Raw genomic sequence first — 23,800 nt, 5'->3', positions numbered from 1 at the left:
ATATTTGACAGACATAGAACAAACACTTCAAAAATTTATATGGAATCATAAACAAGCCCGAATAGCAGCTGCACTTTTGAGAAAGAAGAACAAAGTAGGAGGGATTACAATACCTGATATCAAACTGTATTACAAGGCCACTGTAATCAAACAGCCTAATACTGGCATAAAAACAGACACATAGACCAGTGGAACAGAACAGAGAGCCCAGAAATAAACCCAACTCTCTACAGTCAATTAATATTTGACAAAGGGGGCAATAACATAAAATGGAGTAAAGATAGCCTCTTCAACAAATGGTGTTGGGAGAACTGGACAGCTACATGCAAAAAAATGAAACTTGAGCACCAACTTACACCATATACCAAAACAAATTCAAAGTGGATAAAAGACTTAAATATAAGCCATGACACTATTAAAGTTCTAGAGGAAAACATCGGCAAGAAAATCTCAGATATTTCACACAGCAACATTTTTACTGATATGTCCCCTAGAGCAAGGAATATAAAGGAAAGAATAAACAAATGGGATCTCATCAAAATAAAAAGCTTCTGCGTGGCTAAGGAAAACAGTATTAAATTAGCAATACAACCAACTGTATGGAAAAATATATTTGCCAATAATACCTCAGACAAAGGTTTAATCTCCAAAATATACAAAGAACTTACACGACTCCACTCTAAGAAGACATCGAACCCAATTAAAAAATGGGAAAAGGACTTGAACCGACACTTCTCCAAGGAGGACATACAGAACATTCAGAGACACATGAAGAGATGCTCAATATCATTAGCTATCAGAGAGATGCAAATTAAAACCACAATGAGATACCACTTTACACCGGTCAGGATGGCTATCATAAATAAAGCAACAAACAACAAATGTTGGAGAGGTTGTGGAGAAAAGGCGTCCTTAGTTCACTGTTGGTGGGACTGCAGACTGGTACAACCATTATGGAAAACAGTATGGAATTTTCTCAGAAAAATAAAAATCGACCTGCCTTTTGACCCAGCAATTCCACTGCTAGGATTATATCCTAAGAATCCTAAAACATCAATTTCAAAGAACCTATGCACCACAATGTTCATAGCAGCACAATTTACAATAGCCAAGAGTTGGAAGCAACCTAGGTGCCCATCAGTAAACGAATGGATCAAAAAATTGTGGTACATATACACCATGGAATTCTATGCAGCAGAGAGAAAGAAGGAGCTACTACCCTTTGCAACAGCAGGATGGAACTGGAAAGCATTATGCTGAGTGAAATAGGCCAGGTGTTGAAAGACAAATACCATATGATCTCACCTTTAACAGGAAGCTAAACAACAAAATAAACAAGCAAGCAGAATAAAAACAAAGACACTGAAATAGAGAACAGGGGGACAGTGACCAGAGGGGAGAGGAAAGGAAATTTAAGGGGGAAGGGGGGAGTAATTTGGGGGAACAAATGTGAGGGACGCAGGGACGAGGGCTGGTTGGGTGGAGGGGAGGTGGGGAGCGCGGTACAGGGGGGCTTGGATGGGAGAAATAGACAAAAAACTGTACTTAAAAAATAACTAAATAAAAAAATGAGAAAAATTTAAAAAATTAAAAATAATAATAACCTTAAACGTAAATGAAGAGACTTCCGCCAAGATGGAGGCATAGGTGGAGGCGCCATGCTTCCTCACAAAACCAAGTTTAGAGACAACTAAATATTAGAAACAGAAAACACAGCCAGAACACAGAAAATTGAACTTTTCAGAGTCTGATAACAACAAATTCTTCAGCCTGACCGGTAAGAGGGATGAAACCAGCAGCTGGAGGAGCAGGGTTGCACAAGAAAACTCCGTCAGACGGAGTCAGGCGTGCGGAATCCAGGCGCAGGGTTGGACCTGGTGGGCAATTCAGCGAGCGACCACGGGGAAACAGCAATGCAGCAGGGCTGCGGGTTGACTGTGGTCTCGCATCCATGCATGGATAGACAAGCAAAGGAGTGGGCGATTTGACAGGACCCAGCAGGCCCCAGTGGCAAGTGGCAGCATAGGGCGCTGCCATTTCCTCGCTGTGATCCCGCCTCCACATACAGCATCATAACCCAGCGACTTAAGTGACCCGGCCCTGGTGAACCATCTAAGGCTCTGCTCCTCACCCAGCAGCACAAAACAGCAGAGGGGGCCGCCATTTTCCCGCTCTGACTACGCCCCCACATACAGAGTCACAACCCAGCAACCTGGGAGTCCAAGGCTCCCCTCCTCATACTTAATGGGCATGAACAGACCAAAAATGGCTCAAGAAGAACTCAAAGCCCCAGAGCCTATAAATCTAAGTGATGAAGAAATAGCAAAACTCTCAGGCACACAGTTTAAAACACTGGTGATCAGGATCCTCACAGAACTGGTTGATTATAGCCACAAATTAGACAAATATATGAAGGTGAAACTAATTGAAATGAATGGAATTGCACAGGACACCAACAGCAATGAAGAGGAAACTGGGACTCAAATCAATGGAGTGGACCAGAAGAAAGCAAATAATGGCCAAACAGAAAAGAGTCAAGAAGAAAGAATTCAAAGAAATAAGGAGAGTCTTAGGAACCTCCAGGACATCTTTAAACACTCCAACATCCGAATTATAGGGGTACCAGAAGGGGGAAAGGAACAGCCACTAGTGGAAAACTTCTTTGAACAAATAATAAAGGAGAATTTCCCCAATATGGCAAAGGAAATAGACTTCCAGGAAATCCAGGAAGCTCAGAGAGTCCCAAAGAAGTTGGACCCAAGAAGGAACACACCAAGGCACATCATAATTACATTAGCCAAGATTAAAATGAAGGAGAGAATCCTAGAAGCAGCAAGAGCTAAGGGGACAGTCACCTACAAAGGAGTTCCCATCAGACTGTCAGCAGATTTCTCAAAAGAGACCTTACAGGCAAGAAGGGGCTGGAAAGAGGTATTCCAAGTCATGAAATCCAAAGACCTACAACCAAGATTGCTCTATCCAGCAAAACTTTCATTTAGAATGCAAGGACAGATAAAGTGCCTCTCAGATAAGATCAAATTCAAGGAGTTCATCATCACCAAGCCCTTATTATATGAAATGTTAAAGGGACTTATCTAAGAAAAAGAAGTTAAAGAAACATGAACAGTGAAAGGACAACAAACTCACAGTTATTAACAACCACACCTAAAACAAAAGCAAACTAAAAGGACAGCTAGATCAGGAGTGGAAACATAGAAATGAAGATCTCAAGGAGGGTTAGCAACAGGGGAGTGGGGAGGAGAAGGGGGGAGAAGGTACAGAAAATAAGTAGCATAGACAGTAGATAGAAAATAGATGGGGGGGCAAGAATAGCATGGGAAATATAGAATCTAAAGAACTTGAGATACATGGTCATAAACTAAAGAGGGGTAATGGTGGGGATGGGGGGTAGGGTGGAGGGGAATGAAGGGGAGGAATAGAACAACTAATGTAACAGCATAATCAATAAAAAAATTAAAAATATCTTCAACAAAGGTGGCGAGATCATAAAATGGAATAAAAGTAGTTTCTTCAACAAATGGTGTTGGGAGATCTGCACAGCTACATGCAAACAAATGAAATGCTACCACAAACTAATACCATACACAAAAATAAACTAAAAATAAATGAAATAAAATCCTTAAATATAACTTGTAACACCACAGCCCTGGCTGGTGTGGCTCAGTGAATTAAACACCAGACTGCAAACCAATAGGTTGCTGGTTGGATTTCCAGTCAAGGCACATGCCTGTGTTACAGGACAGGTCCCCAGTGGGGATGTGTGAAAGGCAACCACACATTGATGTTACTCTTCCTCACTTTCTCCTGTCCTTCCTGTCTCTAAAAGAAAAAAATAATAAAATCTTTATTAAAAAGTTGTGACACCATAACAGTCCTAAAGGAGAATATAGGGAGGAAAATTTGAGATATTTCATGCAGCTATATTTTCACCAATATTTCCCCAGAGCAAGGAATAAAAGGAAAGAATAAACAAATGGGACCATATCAAATTAAAAAGCTTCTGCACAGCTAAAGAAAACATCAGCAATTTTTACTCCATTTTATGCTTCTGCCTGCTTCATCAAATGTTAATTGACCATAGAGACATTGGTTTCTTTATCAGGTCTCAATGCTGTTCCATTGACCTATGGGTCTCTTCTTATGCCAGTACCAGATTGTTCTGATTACCACGACCTTGTAATATTTTGATGTCAGGTATTGTGATCCCTCCCCCTTTGTTCTTCTTTCTCAAAATTTCTGGAGTTTTTCAGGATCATTTATGGTTCCATATGAATTTTTTAAATGTTTGTTGTATATCTGTGAAATAAGTGCCCTGCATTCCTTGGTACAAAGCAAAGAAACAAGGCCCAGATGAAAGAACAGAAAAAAAAACTCCAGAAAAAGAACTCAACAAAGTGGATACAAACATCTACTAGATGCAGAGTTGAAGACACTGTGTATAAGAATGCTCAATGAACTTAGGACCTCAACAGCTTAAAAAAAGATGCAGTCAGAAGTGAAGAATCACTAACTGAAATAAAGGATGATTGAAAATCAACATTAGTGTTGGTGAAATAGAGAATCAAATCAGTGACTTGAAATATAAGGAAGAAAAAACACCCAATCAGAGCACCTAGGAAAAAGAAAAATCCCAAAAAATAAGGATAGCACAAGGAACCTCTGGAACAACTTCAAGCACACCAACCTTCACATCTTGTGTTAAAATTAGTCAATTAGCCAAACTATTCCATGTACTACTTTGATTCTCCCTTGCAATGAAAAGTTACATATTACAAGTTTCTGGTGACTATGATGTAGATGTCTTTCGAGGTTCTCCTGCCTACTACAAAAAAACTTTTTTCAATAATATATTCCATGATGTCACACAAAGGCCTTTATTTAAATGAATCAAATGAGGTATTTTTCAGAAGTATATTACATGATGTGATTCATGAATCCTTATATAAAATAATTAAACAATGAATTTATAACAGCTTCAGAATGAGTGAATATGCACTCTACATTCAAAATTACATGCAAAATGATTTTTTGGTCCTGAAGACCTAAAACTACTTATACCCGACTCTAACACAGGTTCAACCTTACCACGAAGTATGGTCTGCAGACCAGCACCTGCAGCACTGACACTGCGTGGGAACTCATTTCATTCAAAGGACCTCTGGGCCCACCATGACCTGCATTTGAATTATAAGCCTGAGGGACTTATATGCATCTTGAAGTTGGAGGAGTGGTGATCTACAATAGGCTTTGTCACCTTGTCATGTTGACAATAGGTCTGGGATAATGATTTCTTTTGGATATTGTAGGAGCTGAATAGCCTCCCTCCACACATTGCCAAATATCTCTAGGGGCAAAATCAAACCACTGACCCAGAGTTTCAAAACTTGAAACACCCTGACAAGGCTCATCTCTCAGTTAGTTCATAACTTTGAGCAAACTATAAACCCCTTAAAGGCCTATTTCTGAAAATGGGAATGAAGTTCATAATAGTAATACCTTATAGAATGAGCTTTTGAAAAAATTAAATTAGACAAAATCTGTAAGTTACTAAGTTCAGTTAACATGGCATTAAACTATCGAAACATATCTCTTATAATTAACAGATATTTTATAATATGTACTTAATGACAGCTACTAATTTATTAAATGTGTACAAAATCCCTAATTACTTTGACAAATGTGTCAGAGTGTGGAAAAGAGTGTGGTGGTCAGGACTGCATGTCAAAGGAACCCAGCTTCGTTGGTCACTGAAGGGGGATAGCAATGTTCTGCAGACATCAGGGCTGTGTCCCCACAACAAATTAGTGCTGTAAGGGTGAAAGGAACCTGTTTCTGATGAGATCCTTAGTCTCAGACATTGGAGGAAATGCTAAGTCAGGGTTTGGATAAGGTAATAGGAATTAGACCTCTGGGAAGCAGGTGAGATCCAAGACAGAGTCATAAAAACTAAATTCAATTAACCTCCAACCTGGTTTCCTGAGATCAAAGAATCATTTTAAAAATTTCTTTCTGTTAATTCTTGAGGCCCAGAGGGAAGCCACATGCTCAGAGAATGGAATAACACAAGAGAAATGTGCCCGACATGCAGATATAGAGAGAGCTGCAAATCTCTCCCCTGCACAGTCTCTGAGCTTTTGCAACCTTGGTGTACAGGACATGGTTGTCACTGCAATTCCTAAGTCTGGCTCAGGAACTGATGCTTCACTCCTTCCTGCTGCCTTCAGTGAGACGAAACTTTAATCTCCACCATCCGCCATCTAGGGGGCAATTCTGACTGGCAGGCAAAGATCTTCCTTTCAGAAAACCCATCCAGAGCAGTTTGAGAGCCTGGTAGGTACATCAGGAAAGGGTCAGAGAAAGTGGTACCTGAGAAATTTTACCTGAGGCACTGCAAACCTAATCAGCCCAGCCCCAATATCAGAGATCACCATGTTTGTATTCTTGGTCAAGTAATCGATTTATAATAATTTATTGAATACATTAACAATGCTGTTTGAGTCTGCAACAGAGGGACCATGTTTGACACTTAAGTGATGTGAATGGAAGTCCACTTGGAAGACACTTGAGAATGACTGAGATGTACAAAATTTGCAGTGAAATGAAAACATTCCTGAGGAATGGTCTTATTCAGGGAGAAGTAATAAAGTATTAGGGGTGGAGAGTAGTGCAGGGAAGTGAGTGTTTATAATAGATATCTAGGACACAGTGCATTTGAGCAAGTTGTGTGTTCATTGAAAAGATCCATCCAGTGGAGGTAAACAGCACCTTGCAGCAGCAGTTAATGAGACAGACATTGTAGTATCTTCTCTCATGCTGCACATTCATGTAAGAAATATTTAATAAGTCTAAAAAGGGACACTAAATAATTTGATTTAAATGATTTCATATCTGGTGAGGCTGCATATACTTTAGAGTTTGTTACTCAGTTACTTTCTCTATTGGAATAGTTAATAAGAATTTCTATCCCACACTCAGACTTTTCCCCAAGTGGACATTATTCTATTTTGTAATTGAGAAATTCTGTCATGCACTTGGGGAATATAAATTGAGGACTAACCAAATTCTAGGCAATGAGCACATGGTGCTGAGAAACAAATTTTTTACAATTAAGTGATGGATCATTTAAGGTCACACTTTGTACTTTAAATCTTCCTAACACAAAGCCATCATAGTTTTTCATGTTTACATTTATGCAATGAGAACTTCCTTGTACCAGCTCTTGGGGTGGCTAGTATGAAAATCAATTTAAAATATCTTTTCTATTTCATGTGGGTTTGCAACATAAAATGCCCTTACCTAAGCAAACTGATGAACAAATTGAGAAGCTGAAACTCAGTTCCACCAGGACAGTTTACTGTTAGATTCTATTGCTGCTGTAAAACATGCCCACAGTAGCTGTTTAAAAGAAACAATTATGTGCTAGAACAAGTCCAGATATCAGAAGCCTGGGATGGCTCACTGGCTAATCTCAAGGTGCCTGCAGGACTGAATTCCTCCTAGAGGCTCAGAAAAGAATCTGTTTTCTCCTTATCTTCACTTTGTATTCTGACCACTGGAATTCCTTGGCTCTGGGCCTTTCCACTTTCATCAAAGCCAGCAGTGTCAAATTTTCTCCTGGTCTCCCTCTCTGCATCTAGGGGACCACTGTGCTGACCTTAGTGCCCCTGGATGATCCTGATCATCTTCTACCTTAAAGTCAGCTGATTAGCCCTGGCTGGTATGGCTCAGTGGATTGAGTGCCAGCCTGTGAGGCAAAGGGTCATTGGTTCAATTCCCAGTCAGGGTACAAGCCCAGGTTGCAACTGGGCCCCAGTAGGAGGCACAGGAAAAGCAACCACACATTGATGTTTCTCTTGCTCTTTTTTTCCCTCCCTTCCCCTCTAAAGGTAAATAAATAAAATCTTTTTTTTAAGTGAGCTGATTAGCAGCCATGTTCCATCTGCTGACCTCAGCCCCCCTTGCTATGGAAAAAAATTTTATTCCAAGGTACTGGGGATTAGGATTTGAACATTTTTGGAGGCCTTTATTCTACTCACTACAAAGTTGTTTTCAGAAGTGCTTTGAAATTTTGTCTCAGGATTCAGAATTTACAGTCTCTGGAGGAAGTGAATACACCACTACTTCAAAACTACAGGTAAAAACACTATTTGGGTCATGAGACCTAACACACTATACCTGACTTTAACACAAAACCACAGGCTTGCTGCACAGAGAGTGGTCCACAGACCAGGATCTGCAGCCTCACCACCATCTGGGAGGTTGACAGAAAGGCAGAGTCTCTGAGCACAATAGGACCTGCTCAATCAAATTCTGCATTCCTGGTAGGATCCTTGTTGGCTCATAGGCATACTGAAGTTGATTAAAGTGCTTCTTTCTGTAGAACAGGTTTTCTCACCTTCTCACTGTTGACTTTGAAGGCTGGAAAATAATTGGGGAGGGTGGGGTCCAGGTGAAGGTACTTTCTTGTGAATTGTAGGTGTTTAGCAATATCCCTTCAAGCATTGCCAGATAGCATGGGGGCAAAATCATTCTGGTTGAGACTCATTGACTAAAAGTAACCTGAATAAATTATAACCAAGGTCCACCACATACTCAGATATCAACTTGGAATAAATCATTAAATCCCTGCAGCTTTTTTCTAGGGCCTTGATATTGACAATTCCCTCTGCTGGGCACATACTTGCCCACATAAGCTTCATCTCCTTTTCTTCCTCCCCTGAGTTCTGGGCTCAAATATCACCTTGTTGGCAAATCTTGCCTAAAAACCCATGAAAAATACAACAGCCCAGTAACTTTCTCCTTTAGACCTGCTTTTATGTTCTCCACAGAATCTGTTAACATCTGTACTGTTAAATTTTTTTCTATTATTTGCTTCCATATTCTTTCCCCAGTATTGATGTGTAGGGACCTGCGTTCTTCTACATCTCCAGTCACAGCCCAGACAGTGACGAAAACATGGTCAGCACTGAATTTGTATTCCTGAAATACATGAAGTATTTCTAATTAAAACTGTAGTATACCAGACACCATAGGAGAAAAACAGATGGGAACAAAAATTCATACTCTGACATGACATTAAAAAAATTCCTAGAACACAACATATCTGTCCCAAAATATGAAATTAATTTCTTGACAGCAAAATATGAATTTCAGCATTAGAGCTGTGTGAATAATGCAGGTGTGTATGAAAATTACTCCTGTTCTCTTTCTCCTTGAAAGTCAGCTCCACCTCATGGCAGCAGAAAACATTACAAGAGAATCAGAATTTCTTCTCCTGGGACTATCAGAAGAACCAGAACTGCAGCCCATCCTATTTGGGCTGTTCCTCTCCATGTACCTGATCACTCTGCTGGGAAACCTGCTCATCATCCTAGCTGTCAGCTCAGATTCCAACCTCCACACCCCCATGTACTTCTTCCTTTCCAACCTGTCCTTGGTAGACATCTGTTTCACCTCCACCACAATCCCAAAGATGCTGCTGAACATCCAGACACAGAGCAAAACTATCACCTATGCAGGCTGCATCACGCAGATGTATTTTTTCATACTCTTTGTGGGGTTGGATATATTCCTCCTGACTGTGATGGCTTATGACCTCTTTGTCGCCATCTGCCACCCCCTCCATTACATGGTCATCATGAACCCCCGGCTCTGTGGACTGCTGGTCCTGGTGTCCTGGATCATCAGTGTGTTGAATTCCTTGTTGCAGTGCTTAATGGTTTTGAGACTGTCCTTCTGTACAGCTTTGGAAATCCCCCACTTTTTCTGTGAATTCAATCAGATGATCCAACTCGCCTGTTCTGACACCTTTGTTGAAAACGTGATGTATTTTGTAACTGTGCTACTGGCTGGTGGTCCCCTGGCTGAGATCCTTTACTCTTACTCTAACATCGTGTCCTGCATACGAGCATTCCCAGCAGCTCAGGGGAAGTATAAAGCATTTTCCACCTGTGCATCTCACCTCTCAGTTGTCTCCTTATTTTATGGTACAAGCCTAGGTGTGTATCTCAGCTCTGCTGGTACCCACAGCTCACAGTCAAGTGCAACAGCCTCAGTAATGTACACTGTGGTCACACCCATGCTGAACTTCTTCATCTATAGCCTCAGGAATGAAGACATAAGGGGGGCTCTGAAAAGATTCTTTTGGATGGTGGGTAAGCAAGGGACAATTGTCCTGGGGCTGATGAAGTCCCCATTATTATAGGACTCAAAGCCTTGTAGTCAAAATATGCAGTTCTTTAATCAGGTTGTGGAAACACAAATTGCTTCTTTTTTTTATTTATTGGAAGTTTTATTCAATTTTTCAATTTAATTAACTCCTTTCTTTAAATTTCTTCTTCTGATATCTGATAGTTTTCCTTGATATCAATTGTTTTCTTCCTGTTTTCCCAAATTTATTTCCCAATCTTGGATATGAAATTTTTGGAAATTTTCATTTATCTCATGAAACTGCTTGGATTGCTAAAGAGTAATTTCTTTTAAAATGAAAAATATCACCCATGTAATAATTCCTTAGTTTTACTAATAAAATAGCCATAAGTTTTACCACTCCAATGGAAAAAGCTAAGCTTGGCAACTGGGCCATTTCTATAATTTTCAAATGAGGATAATCTGAGACCACAGTTTTTACTTTTGTGTCTGTCATTCCTTTTGTTATTTTTTTTAATTTTTTATTGATTATGCTGTTACAGTTGTTCTATTCCCCCTTCATTCCCCTCCACCCTACCCCCCATCCCCACCATTACCCCTCTTTAGTTTATGTCCATGTGTCTCAAGTTCTTTAGGTTCTATATTATTCTTGCTCCCCCATCTATTTTCTATCTACTGTCTATGCTACTTATTTTCTGTACCTTCTCCCCCCTTCTCCTCCTCCCACTCCCCTGTTGCTAACCCTCCTTGAGATCTTCATTTCTATGTTTCCACTCCTGATCTAGCTGTCCTTTTAGTTTGCTTTTGTTTTAGGTGTGGTTGTTAATAACTGTGAGTTTGTTGTCCTTTCACTGTTCATGTTTCTTTAACTTCTTTTTCTTAGATAAGTCCCTTTAACATTTCATATAATAAGGGCTTGGTGATGATGAACTCCTTGAATTTGATCTTATCTGAGAAGCACTTTATCTGTCCTTCCATTATAAATGAAAGCTTTGCTGGATAGAGCAATCTTGGTTGTAGGTCTTTAGATTTCATGACTTGGAATACCTCTTTCCAGCCCCTTCTTGCCTGTAAGGTCTCTTTTGAGAAATCTGCTGACAGTCTGATGGGGACTCCTTTGTAGGTGACTGTCCCCTTAGCTCTTGCTGCTTCTAGGATTCTCTCCTTCATTTTAATCTTAGCTAATGTAATTACGATGTGCCTTGGTGTGTTCCTTCTTGGGCCCAACTTCTTTGGGACTCTCTGAGCTTCCTGGATTTCCTGGAAGTCTATTACCTTTGCCAGATTGGGGAAATTCTCCTTTATTATTTGTTCAAAGAAGTTTTCCACTGGTGGCTGTGCCTTTCCCCCTTCTGGTACCCCTATAATTTGGATGTTGGAGCGTTTAAAGATGTCCTGGAGGTTCCTAAGACTCTCCTCATTTTTTTGAATTCTTGCTTCTTCTCTCTTTTCTGTTTGGCCATTATTTGCTTTCTTCTGGTCCACTCCATTGATTTGAGTCCCAGTTTCCTTTTCATTGCTGTTGGTGTCCTGTGCAATTCCACTCATTTCAATTAGTTTCACCTTCATATATTTGTCTAATTTGTGGCTATAATCAACCAGTTCTGTGAGGATCCTGATCACCAATGTTTTAAACTGTGCGTCTGTGAGTTTTGCTATTTCTTCATCACTTAGATCTATTGGCTCTGGGGCTCTGAGATCCTCCTGCGCCATTCTTGGTCTGTTCGGGCCCTTTAAGTGTGAGAAGCGGCGCCTTGGATTCCTAGGTCACTGGGTTGTGATGCTGTATGTGGGGGCGTGGCCAGAGCGGGGAAATGGTGACCCCCTCTGCCGCTTCTCATAGCTGGGTGCGGAGGAGCAGTGCCTTAGGTGGTTCACCTGGGCCGGGCCACTCAGAGTTGCTGGGTTATGACGCTGTGTGTGGAGGTGGGGTCAGAGCAGGGAAATGGCGGCGCCCTCCACTGCCGCTTGCCGTGGGGACCTGCCGGCCCGGTCCAACCGCCCACTCCCTCGCCTGTCCACCCACGCACAAATGCGTGACCTCAGTCAACCCGCAGCCCCGCTCCCCGCTGTCTCCCCCGAGGTCGCTCGCCTGGTAGCTCGCTCTGTCGCTCACTAGGTCTGACCCTGCGCCTGGATTCCGCGGGCCTGAGTCTGTCTGGCCGAGTCCTCCTGTGCAACCCTGCTCTGCCAGCCGCTGGTTTCGCCCCTTACCGGTCAGGCTGAAGAATTTGTTGTTAACGGACTTCCGAAAAGTTTAATTTTCCGTGTTCTGGCTATGTTTTCTGTTGCTAATATTTAGTTTTCTCTAATCTTGGTTGTGCGAGAAGGCACGGCACGTCCACCTATGCCTCCATCTTGGCGGAAGTCTCCTTTTGTTATTAACACTTTAACTGCTATTCTTGCTAACGTGGACTTTAACATACTAGTGTGTTTTATAACACATTGGGTTTTATTTTTGTTTGTTTGTTTGTTTGTTTGTTTGTTTGAATGCTATGGTCTTCTTCAGCTCTATGTCCTCATTGTCTATCATAGTCACTGGAAAAACCTGCTTGTCAAAGATGTGTCTCCAAGTGGCATCTACATAGAAACAGAAATTTGAATAAACAAATATAGCAAACACTTTGATTCTGACAGAGCAAATGTTAAATTATACTTTATATTACTATACATTAAATTTCTTTTCAGGCTGTACCTTTACTTAATAAGGTATGAATACCCGTGTTGGTGTGAGGGAAGTCATTGCAGTAAAGGGTTGGTTAGCAGGTGTCATGCTTTCTCATGGAATTATCTTACTTTTTATGCTATAAAACCTTCAGTGATGATACTCTGGCTGGTGTGGCTCAGTGGATTGAGTGTGGGCCTGTGAACTGAAAGGTTATCAGTTGGATTTCTGGTCAGGTCATATGCCTTGGTTGCTTGCCATGTCCCCAGTAGGGGGAATGCAAGAGACAACCCATCAGTGTTTATCTCCCATTCTTTCTCTTTCCCTTCCCCTTCTCTCTAAAAAGTAAATAAATAAAATCTTTTAAAAATTAAAATTAAAGAACTTCAGTGATACTACAAATATGACTTTTCCATCACCCTAAATAAAATATCTCATCTTTTTATAAATTTCATTATAAATACCTAGGGGTACGAATGAACAATATCATTCATTATAAACAAAAGAATTTCCTCAGTTTACATGATCAGAAATAAATCATAAGAAAATTTAAATTACTGTCTATTCAGAGTCAGGGTCACCAGTTTTAATTTACAAGCATGCATGTCCTTGCAAGGTCTGCTAGGTATCTAGAAAGGAACCTCACTGTAGTCACTTTTAATTGAGTTATCTGAAATTAATTTAAACAATAGACTCATCTGAAATGATGTTAAAATATCAGAATAAGTGCCAAAAATAGAAGCAGCAGACACCCCAACTGATGTGGCTCAGTGGTTGGGCACCTCTGCAAAGCCAAGTGATGCTAGTTCAATTCCCAGTCAGGGCACATGTCTGAGCTACAGGTTTGGTCCCTGATCAGGGCACATATGAGGGGCAAGCAATTGATGTTTCTCCTCTACATTGATGTTTCCCTTTCTCCCTCTCTTTCCCTCCCTCTAAAACATAAATAAATAAAGTCTTTTAAAAATAAGAAGTAGCAGATTATTATAATTGCCCTCAATTCTGTTCACATGGATTACTATATTGGCTACCTAATGCCACATAACAAGCCATTATAAAATAAAATGGTTTAACACAAGTCCTTATTAACAAATGAAATGGTGTGGTGAAGAGTTGTCCTGAGCCATGTGGGATCTCAGCTGTCACTCTCTACATTGTGCTTCTCAGATTCATCCGTGATTCTGTGCAAGTTCTAGAGATCTGCTGTGCACTGTGGTTAACACTATGGTATCATACACTGCAAAATTTGTTGAGAGGGTGGATCTCATCTTTAACATTTTACCACCAACAAAGGAACTCAAGGCAAATTTAGGAGATGTTGGCTGTGTCTACTACCTTGATAGTGGTGATGGTATCACAGGTGTTTACCTATGTCCAAACTCATAAAATTACATGCATTAACTAGGTATGGTTTTGTAGAGCATTTTTTAAAAAGCCAATTACTCCCATTCTCTGTGACATCCAAAGTGGCTAGAGAAAGCCACACACTCACACCAACAAGGATCTCCATAAGGGGATGATCGCAAATCCTCAATGCACTGGTCCCCCTCTTCTGCAGTTTCACTATTCATGGGTTTAGTTACCTGTGGTCAACCATGGCCCAAAGATATTAAATAGTAAATTCCACAAATAAACAATTCCTGAGTTTTAAATCATGCTCCATTCTGACTAGTGTGATTAGATCTTGTGCCATCCAACTCGATTCTGCCCAGGACGTGAACCATCTCTTTGTCTGTTGTCTCTAGGCTGTAGTCACTCCCTGCCGGTTTGTCACTTACTAGCAGTCTCAGTGATCAAATTGACTGTTGTGCTATCACAGTGCTTGTATTCAAGTCACACTTATTTTACTTAATAATGGCCCAAAGCCATTCACATAACTTATTACAGTATTCCATCATAAATATTTTATTTTAATTTTAGTTATTGTTGTTCATCTCTTACCATGCTACTTTATGAATTACATTTTATTATAACTATGTATGTATGTGAAAAAACACAAGGCATGTAATACTTGGTGATGCCCTTCTGGTTGAAAAGGTGCATCCTATTAATGACCTTTTCAGGCTGAAAATAGTCCCTCAAAGAGGGCACTCTAAGTATTCTACTGTTCTTATTTTTTGGAAATGTTTTAATAATGTATGACTTAGACTATAAAAATAAGTCCCCTTTGATGGAGGTGTAGGTAGACACACTGTGCCTCTTCAAACAACAAAAGAAAGACAACAATAAATTCAAAAACAAAACACAACCAGAACTGACAGAAAAATGAACTATATGAAGTCCAGCAACCAAGAAGTTAAAGAAGAAACATTCATCCAGACTGGTAGGAGGGGCAGAGATGGGCTGCCCAGTGGAGAGGACTTGGGGCAAGGTGGAGCCTGGAGGACTTGGATGAGGCAAGGGCTTGAAGACTGAGTGGTTTAATATTCACTTGCAGAAACTGGATGAAACAACTAGAGAGCAAGACAGATGGCACAACCCAGCGCTATAGCACATGGAAATAAAGCTTCCAAGCCTCTGACTGAAAATACCTGTGGGGCTGGAGGGGGCAGTGGGAGAAACTCTCAGCCTCACAGGAGAGTTTGTTGGAGTGACTCGCAGGGTTCTAAAACATACACAAGCCCACCCACTGGGAATCAGCACCAGGAGAGACCAAGTTGATTGTTGGTAGCAGGGGAAGTGACTAAAAATCAGCAGAAGGCTAAGCAAGTGGTATTGTTCCCTCTCAGAACTCTCCCCCAAATACAGTGTCACAACACAGGGAGAAGGGCAGCCCTGCCCTGGCAAACACCTATGGCTCCACTCCTTACTATGTAACAAGCATGCCAAGACAGAAGAAAATGGCCCAAATGAAAGAACAGATCAAAGTTCCAGAAAAAAATATAAATAACCAAGGAAGAGATAGCTAACCTATTAGATGCACAGTTCAAAGCACTGGTGATCAGGATGATCACAGAATTGGTTGAATTTGGTTGCAAATTAGATGAAAAAAATGAAGGGTACACTAAGTGAAATAAAGGAAAATGTACAGAAAACCAACAGTGATGGGAAGGAAACTGGGACTCAAATCAATGGAGTGGACCAGAAGGAAGAAAGAAATATCCAATCAGAAAAGAATGAAGAAACAAGAATTCAAAAAAATGAGGAAAGGCTTAGAAACCTCCAGGACATCGTTAAACATTCTGACTTCTGAATTGTAGGGATACCAGAAGGGGAAGAGGAAGAGTAACAAGTAGAAAAGCTATTTGAACAAATAATAAGAATTTCCCCAATCTGGCAAAGAAAATAGACTTCCTGGAAGTCCAGAAAGCTCAGAGAGTTCCAAAGAAATTGGACCCAAAAGGAACAAACCAAGGCACATCAAAATTACATTCATGAAGATTAAAACAAAGGAGAGAATCCTAGCAGCAGCCAGAGAAAAGGAGGCAGTTCCCATCAAAGTTCCCATCAGACTGTCAACTGATTTCTTAAAAGAGACCTTACAGGCCAGAAGGGGTGGAAAGAAGTATTCCAAGTCATGAAATTCAAAGACCTACAACCAAGATTGCTCTGTCCAGCAAAGCTTTCATTTAGAATGGAAGGGGAGATAAACTGCTACTCAGATAAGGTCAAGTTAAAGGAGTTCATAATCACCCAGCCCTTATTCTATGAAATGTTAAAGAAACATCTAGGAAAAAGAAGATAAAAAACTTCTACAGTAAAATGACAGCAAACTCATAATTATTAACAACCACACCTAAAATAAAAACAAACTAAGAAAACAACTAGAACAGAAATAGAATCACAGAAATGGAGATCACATGGAGGGTTATCAATAACAGTGTGAAAGGAGAAGAAAGAGGGAAAAGGTACACATAATAAGTAGCATAGATGGTAGGTAGAAAATAAAAAGGGGAGGGCGAGAATTGTATGGGAAATGTATAAGCTAAAGAATTTATAAGTGTGACACATGGACTTGAAGTAAAGAGGGGGAAGATGGATTGGAGAGGGAGTGAAAGGGGTGGAGAGTGAAGGGGGAAAATGGGGCAACTATAATAACATAATCAATAAAATATAATTTTAAAAAAGAATGTTAAATAAAATACAGGCAAGTAAACAATCAGATACTGAGTTCAAAGCACTGGTTATCAGGAATCTCAATGAGCTCACAGAGAATTGCCAAAAACTACAGCAAAACTACAATGAACTCACTGAAAACTATATCAACATGAAAAAGAACATACAAACTATCCACAGGAGCCAAGAGGAAATGAAGAATACAATTTCTGAATTGAAGGACACAGTAGAAGGAATCAAAAGCAGGCAAGGTGAAGCAGAGAAACAGATCAATGAGCTGGAGGACAAGGTAGAAAAAAAACATGCAGAAAGAGCAAGAAAAATGAAAAGAGACTCAGAAAGAATGAAGAAGGTTTAAGAGAAATGCAGAACAACATGACACATAATAATATCAGTATAACATGGAAAGAGAAGGAGAAGAGGAGACACAAAGAATAGAAAACCTTTTTGAAAAAACAATAGTAGAAAATATCCCTAATTTGATTAGAGAAAAAAAATCACACAAATCCAGGAAATACAGACAGTCCCTGTCAAGAGGAACCCAAAGATGCCCCTTCCAAGACACATCATATGTACAATGGCACAACTCAATGACAAGGACAGAATCTGAAAGGCAGCAAGGGAAAAACAGGAAGTAACATACAAGGGAGGCCCAATAAGACTAGCAGCTGACTCCTCAATAGAAACACTATAAGCCAGAAGGGAATGTCAAGAAGTATTCCAAGTAATGAAAACCAGAGGCCTGAAACCTACACTACTCTATTCAGCAAGGCTCTCAATTAAAATGGAAGATGAGATAAGAAGTTTCCCACACTGGAAAAGTGGTCCTTAGTTCACTGTTGGTGGGATTGCAGACTGGTGCAACCATTATGGAAAACAGTATGGAATTTTCTCAGAAAAATAAAAATCGACCTGCCTTTTGACCCAGCAATTCCACTGCTGGGGTTATATCCTAAGAATCCTAAAACATCAATTTCAAAGAACCTATGCACCACAATGTTCATAGCAGCACAATTTACAATAGCCAAGAGTTGAAAGCAACCTAGGTGCCCATCAGTAAATGAATGGATCAAAAAATTGTGGTACATATACACAATGGAATTCTATGCAGCAGAGAGAAAGAAGGAGCTACTACCCTTTGCAACAACATGGATGGAACTGGAAAGTATTATGCTGAGTGAAATAGGCCAGGTTTTGAAAGACAAATATCATATGATCTCACCTTTAACAGGAAGCTAAACAACAAAACAAACAAGCAAGCAGAAAAAAAAAAAGACACTGAAATAGATAACAAGAGGACAGCGACCAGAGGGGAGAGGGGAGAGAATGTAAGGGGGAAAAAGGGGAGGGATTTAGACGACAAGTATAAAGGGCACAGGGACAATAACTAAGGGGGGTGGAAATGGGAGGGAGGTGGGGTGCATGGGGGAGGGGTGGGCTGGGATGGGAGAAATAAACAGAAAACTTTACTTGGAAAATAACTAAATAAAAATTTTTTAAAAACTACAGTCAGAACACAACCCTGTGACATCTGTAATAAAAGATAATAACAAGTAAAAAAAAGAAATTTATAATTATTTTGACAAATGGGTCAGGAAGGAAGCGTGTGGTCAGGACTGCATATCAGAAGAACAGAGCCTTCCACCCCCATTTTGAAGGTGAATAACAATGCTCTGGAGACATCAGGCTTGGGTCCCCACCAAAATTCAGTGCTTTAAGGATCAAAATGATCTGGTCCTGATGGGTTCCATAGTCTTAGACTGTGGAGAAAATCTTAACTCAGTGTTGGAATAAGGTAGTAAGTAGGTGGTGAGACCTCATGAAAGCAGGTGAGATCCAAAGCAAGGACTCATAAAATCTAAATCCACCTGACTTCCAACCTGGTCTCTTGAGATCTGAGAATCATTATGATAAATTTTTCTATTTATTCCAGAGTCCCAGAGGGAAATTGTGTACTTAGATGTTAGAAAACCCGAGGGAAATGTGCCTGACAAGCAGATATTCAGAGAGCTGTAAATATCTCCCCCACTCCTGCTGTTTCTCAGTTTGCACAATGTTGCTAGACAAACATGGTTGTGGCTGTGATTCCTAAGTCTGGCTCAGGAACTCATGCTTCACTCCTTCCTGCTGTTTTGTGTGAGACAGAGCTGCAGTCTCCATCATCCATCCACCAGGAACCAATTCTGACTTTCAAACAGAGGAGTCTGAGAGACTGGTAGGTACATGAGGAAAGGGTCAGAGAGAATGGAACCTGAGAACTTTTACCTCAGGCACTGAAAACCTAATCAGCTTAGCCCTGAGACCAGATATCTCTGTTTTCCTGGTTAAACAACTAATTTATACTTAATTTACTTAATATATTAATAAGGATGCACCTGTTTGAATCTGCACTCCTGGGCCATAGCTGACAATTAGGCAATGGGACTGGGAGTCAAGTGGGAACTCGCTGCACAATGACTGAGATGCAGGAAATAGTTGCAGAAAAATGGAAACACTTCTCAGAGAGTTTTGCTGTCTTCAGAAATGAAATGGAGCCTTAGGTGTGGAGAGCAGTACAGTGAAGTGAGAGTGTGAGTAATAAAATTCTAAGCCAGGGTGCCTTTGAGCATGTTGTGTATTCATTGAAAAGATCCAGACCAGTGAGGCAGACATTGCAGTATCTTCTCTCATGCTGAGTATTCACATGAGAAAGTTATTTGATAAATCTAAAGGGGAATATTAACTAGTTTTATCTCATTACTGGTAAGGCTGCAATATTTTGAGATTTTGTGCCCTTTTACTTTCTATATTAAAACAGTAGAAATTCCTGTCCCACACTTAGCCTGTTCCTGCAGTGGTCATATCTCTATGCTTCCCATGAGAAATTCTGTCATGCTCTTGGGAAATATAAATGGAGGATTGACCAACTTCTACTTGAAGAGTATAGTGTACTGAGTAACAAGTTTCAACAATTCAGTGTTGAAGAAACTAAGGTCACACATTGTACCTTGAATCTTAATGACACCAATGTGTCCTAATTCACAGCCTTTACTTTACATTTATGCCATGAAGACTGCTGTCCCACCTAATGGGATAGAATATCTCCAAGCATTTCAAAATTTCTTTTCTAGTTTCCTTGCATTTTCAAAGTAATATGCCTACCTGAGAAAGCTAATGAATGCAGAGACTTAAATTCAACCCCTCCATCACATGTCACTGGATGACTGACTATTAGACTGCCAAGACTGCTAGGAAGTGCTCCCACACCAGTTGTTCTCAGTGAGCACAGAGATGCCAATACAGTTCTAGATGTCAGAGCCTGGCTGGAGTCTCACTGGCTAATCTCAGGGTGTCTGCAGGGCTGGGCTCCTCCTAGAGCCTCAGGGGAGTATCTGTTTTCTCCTCAATCCCTGTTTGTATTCTGACCACCTGCATTATTTGGCACAGAGCCCTTCCTCCTTCATCAAAGCCAGCGGTGTTGCCCTTTCTCCTGGTCTCCCTCTGCTTCTAAGAAAGCACTATGCTGACCTTAGTCCTCTCAGATGATCTGGGCTCACCTATCTTAAATCAGCTGATTAAGCAGCCCTGTTCCTTCAGCTACCCTCATCCATCCCTTGCTTTAAAAAATAATGTATTCAAATGTACTGGGGAATAGTATGTATACATCTTACAGAGATCCAAACCCTGCCTGCTAAAAGTCGATTTTCAGATGTGTATTCTGTATAAGTCAAGGGCCCTTACATAAAGGAAGCACACATTCAATCATAACTTCTGAAATGAGTGAATACCCATTTCCTTCAAAACCCCATGCAGAAACAATATTTGGATGACAGGAATGAGTGACTGCAATGGAGTCTAACACAGAACCACAGCCTTTCTTCCCAGAGAGCAGTTCACTGATCAGCACCTGCAGTGTCAGCACTACCTGCGTGCTTGTCAGAAACACAGCTTCTCTGAGCCCGAAGGACCTGCTGAACTACACTCCACATTTGAACTAGAATCCTGGGAATCTATATGCATTTGAAACTGCAGAACTGCTAGGTTCTGTCACCTTTTACCATTGTCATTTGGAGAGGGATAATGATTTGGGGGATATTTGTGAGTGTATATTTGTGAATTGTAGGTGTTTAGTGGTATTCCTACAGGCATTGCTAGAGGAAAAATGATTTCTGGTGGAAATCCACTGCCTAGAAGCAACCTGAAATAATTATAACTATGCTCCATCACATGCTCTGGTGTTATCTTTGAGCAAATCACCACATCCCTGCAGCTCCTCCATGAGGACTGGGTACTGGCCATTCCCTCTGCTGGGCACATACTTGCCCACATAAGCTTGATCTCCATCTCTCTCTTCCTTGAGTTCTGTGCTCAAACACACCTTGTTGGCCTATCTTGCCTAAAAACCCATGAGACTGGATGGCCTACTCACTTTCTAATTTAGACATGCTTTTGTTTTCTTCATAGGATTTGTCACCATCTGTTGTTATATTTATTTCTATTATTTGATTTCATATTCTTTCCCCAATATAGGCTTGTAGGGACTTGTGTTCTTCAGAACCCTCCACACACAGTGAAGACAGTCCCCAAAACATGGTCAATATCAATTTGTATTCCTGAAATACATGATATATTTCTCATTAAAATTGTGAAACATTAGGCCGCAGAAAGAAGGAAGGAGCTCCTACCCTTCCCCACAGTATGGATGGAACTAGAGAGCATTATACTAAGTGAAATGAGCTAGGCGATGAAAGACAAATACCATAATGTCTCACCTATAATTGGAACCTAATCCACAAAACAAAAAAAAAAGCAAAACACAGCCAGAGATATTGAAATTTAAAAAAACTCACAGTAACCAGAGAAGAGTTGGGAGAAAAATAATAGGGGGAGGGCCATCAAGGAACATGTATGAAGGACACATAGACAAAGTCAAAGGGAGTAGGTTTGGAGATAGGAGGAAAAGAAGGGTGGGGCAGAGGGTCCATGGTGGGATGAAAATGGAGGCAACTATAATTGAAGAACAATTTTATAAAAATTAGTATTCTTCATACCTTACAAAAAAGGAGTTTGGGACAAAAATTCCTCCTCTGAGATGACACAGAAAACTCCAAAAGCAGAACAGATCTGTCATAAAAGATGAAATGTATTTTTTGACTGCAAAATATAAATAGTAGCATTAACACTATTTGAGTAACACTGGCTTATATGAAAATTACTCTCATTAGGTGGTTCTAGTAGGACTTAGTTGTCTTTAATTTCAGTCAAAACAATTTTGTTAGATTGCATTAGCTGTCATATCAGTGTGCATTTAAAAAATAAAAACTGGTGAATTTTTGTGTAGTCATTTTAATATTGAAGAAGAAAGAAATATGCAACATTTTCAGCATATTATCCTTTATTACTTCAAAAATGGTAAAAGAAACAGCTGAAATCCAAAATAAACAATTGCCAAGTTTCGTGCTGGAGATTTCTTCCTGGATGGTGCTCCATGGTCAGGTAGACCAGTCAAAGTTGATAGTGATCAAATTGACACATTAATTGAAAAAAATCAATGTTACATCATGAGGAGATAGCTAAAATACTCAAAATATCCAAATCAATAAAGTTATTGCAGAAAATGAAAAAAAGAAAGAAAGAAAATTACTCTTGTTCTCTTTCTCCTTCTTGAAAGTCACCTCCAACTCATGGCAGCAGGGAACCTTACAAGAGAGACAAAATTTGTTCTCCTGGGACTATCAGAGGCACCAGAACTGCAGCTCATCCTATTTGGGCTGTTCCTCTTCATGTACCTGATCACTGTATTGGGAAACCTGCTCATCATCCTGGCTGTCAGCTCAGACTCCCACCTCCACACGCCCATGTACTTCTTCCTCTCCAACCTGTCCTTGGTAGATATTGGTTTCACCTCCACTACTATCCCAAAGATGCTACTGAACATCCAGACACAGAGCAAAGCCATCACCTATGAAGGATGCATCACTCAGATGTATTTTTTCATACTCTTTGTTGGGTTGGATAACTTCCTCCTGACCATAATGGCTTATGATAGGTTTGTGGCCATCTGTCATCCTCTGCATTACACAGTCATCATGAACCCCGGGCTCTGTGGACGGATGGTTCTGGTGTCCTGGATCATAAGTGCCCTGAATTCCCTGTTACAATGCTTGATGGTGTTGAGGCTGTCCTTCTGCCCAGGCTTGGAAATCCCCCACTTTTTTTGTGAAGTCAATCAGGTGACCCAACTTGCCTGTTCTGATACTTTTCTTAATAACATGGTGATATATTTTGTAACTGTGCTACTAGGTTGTGGTCCTCTGGCTGGAATCCTCTACTCTTACTCTAAGATAGTGTCTTCCATATGGGCAATCCAATCAGCTCAGGGGAAGTATAAAGCATTTTCCACCTGTGCATCTCACCTCTCAGTTGTCTCCTTATTTTATGGTACAAGCCTAGGAGTGTATCTCAGCTCTGCTGGTACCCACAGCTCACACTCCACTGCAACAGCCTCTGTGATGTACACTGTGGTTACACCCATGCTGAACCCCTTCATCTACAGTCTCAGAAACAGAGACATAAAGGGGGCTCTCAAAAGATTCTTTGGGATGTCAGGTAAAATAGGAACCATCATCCTGAATCAGAAAATGTGACCTTGCTTTCTTGGCTCTAAGAGGAAACACAGGAAAGATTTCTTTAATCACACTTTAGTTTGAAAATTTCCTCCTTTTTTACTTTGTTGTAATTTTCATTTCTTTGAGTTCAAGTTCTCCATATAATTTAAGTTACCATTGTATTAAGCTTTATACCAGACACTTTTTCCCTTTCTCTTTATTCTAAGCTCAACATAGTATTTTCCACCTGGATCAGAACTCTTTGCAAATTACAGTTTATTTCATGGCAACATGGATCTCTTAAGAATCATATCTTCTGAAA

General features: G+C 40.3%; 1 protein-coding gene and 1 pseudogene across 1 annotated transcript; both read left to right on the top strand.

Annotated features, from left to right (window-relative positions):
• The first annotated feature begins 6,217 nt into the window (after positions 1–6,217).
• Positions 6,218–10,225, top strand: LOC128627858 (olfactory receptor 7A10-like; annotated as a pseudogene).
• Positions 10,226–19,000: 8,775 nt separating this feature from the next.
• On the top strand, positions 19,001–23,517 carry LOC128627853 (olfactory receptor 7A10-like). Its single transcript, XM_053668059.1, has 2 exons — positions 19,001–19,074; positions 22,542–23,517. Exons 1-2 carry the CDS (start codon positions 19,001–19,003, stop codon positions 23,515–23,517), a joined length of 1,050 nt encoding a protein of 349 aa, XP_053524034.1.
• Positions 23,518–23,800: the final 283 nt, after the last annotated feature.

The sequence above is a fragment of the Artibeus jamaicensis genome, unplaced genomic scaffold (genome assembly GCF_021234435.1).
Source record: "Artibeus jamaicensis isolate MK-2021 breed Jamaican fruit bat unplaced genomic scaffold, CSHL_Jam_final contig_477, whole genome shotgun sequence".
Taxonomy (NCBI): domain Eukaryota; kingdom Metazoa; phylum Chordata; class Mammalia; order Chiroptera; family Phyllostomidae; genus Artibeus; species Artibeus jamaicensis.
Note: the sequence above shows the minus strand (reverse complement) of the source record. Positions and strands in the feature narration are given on the sequence as shown.

Bases quoted from the DNA above. Each gene is read 5' to 3' on its own strand.
- LOC128627853 (XM_053668059.1), top strand. From the start codon at position 19,001: ATGCTTCACTCCTTCCTGCTGTTTTGTGTGAGACAGAGCTGCAGTCTC. The intron at 19,075-22,541 runs CTGACTTTCAAA...CCTTCTTGAAAG, and splicing joins CCATCCACCAGGAACCAATT to TCACCTCCAACTCATGGCAG.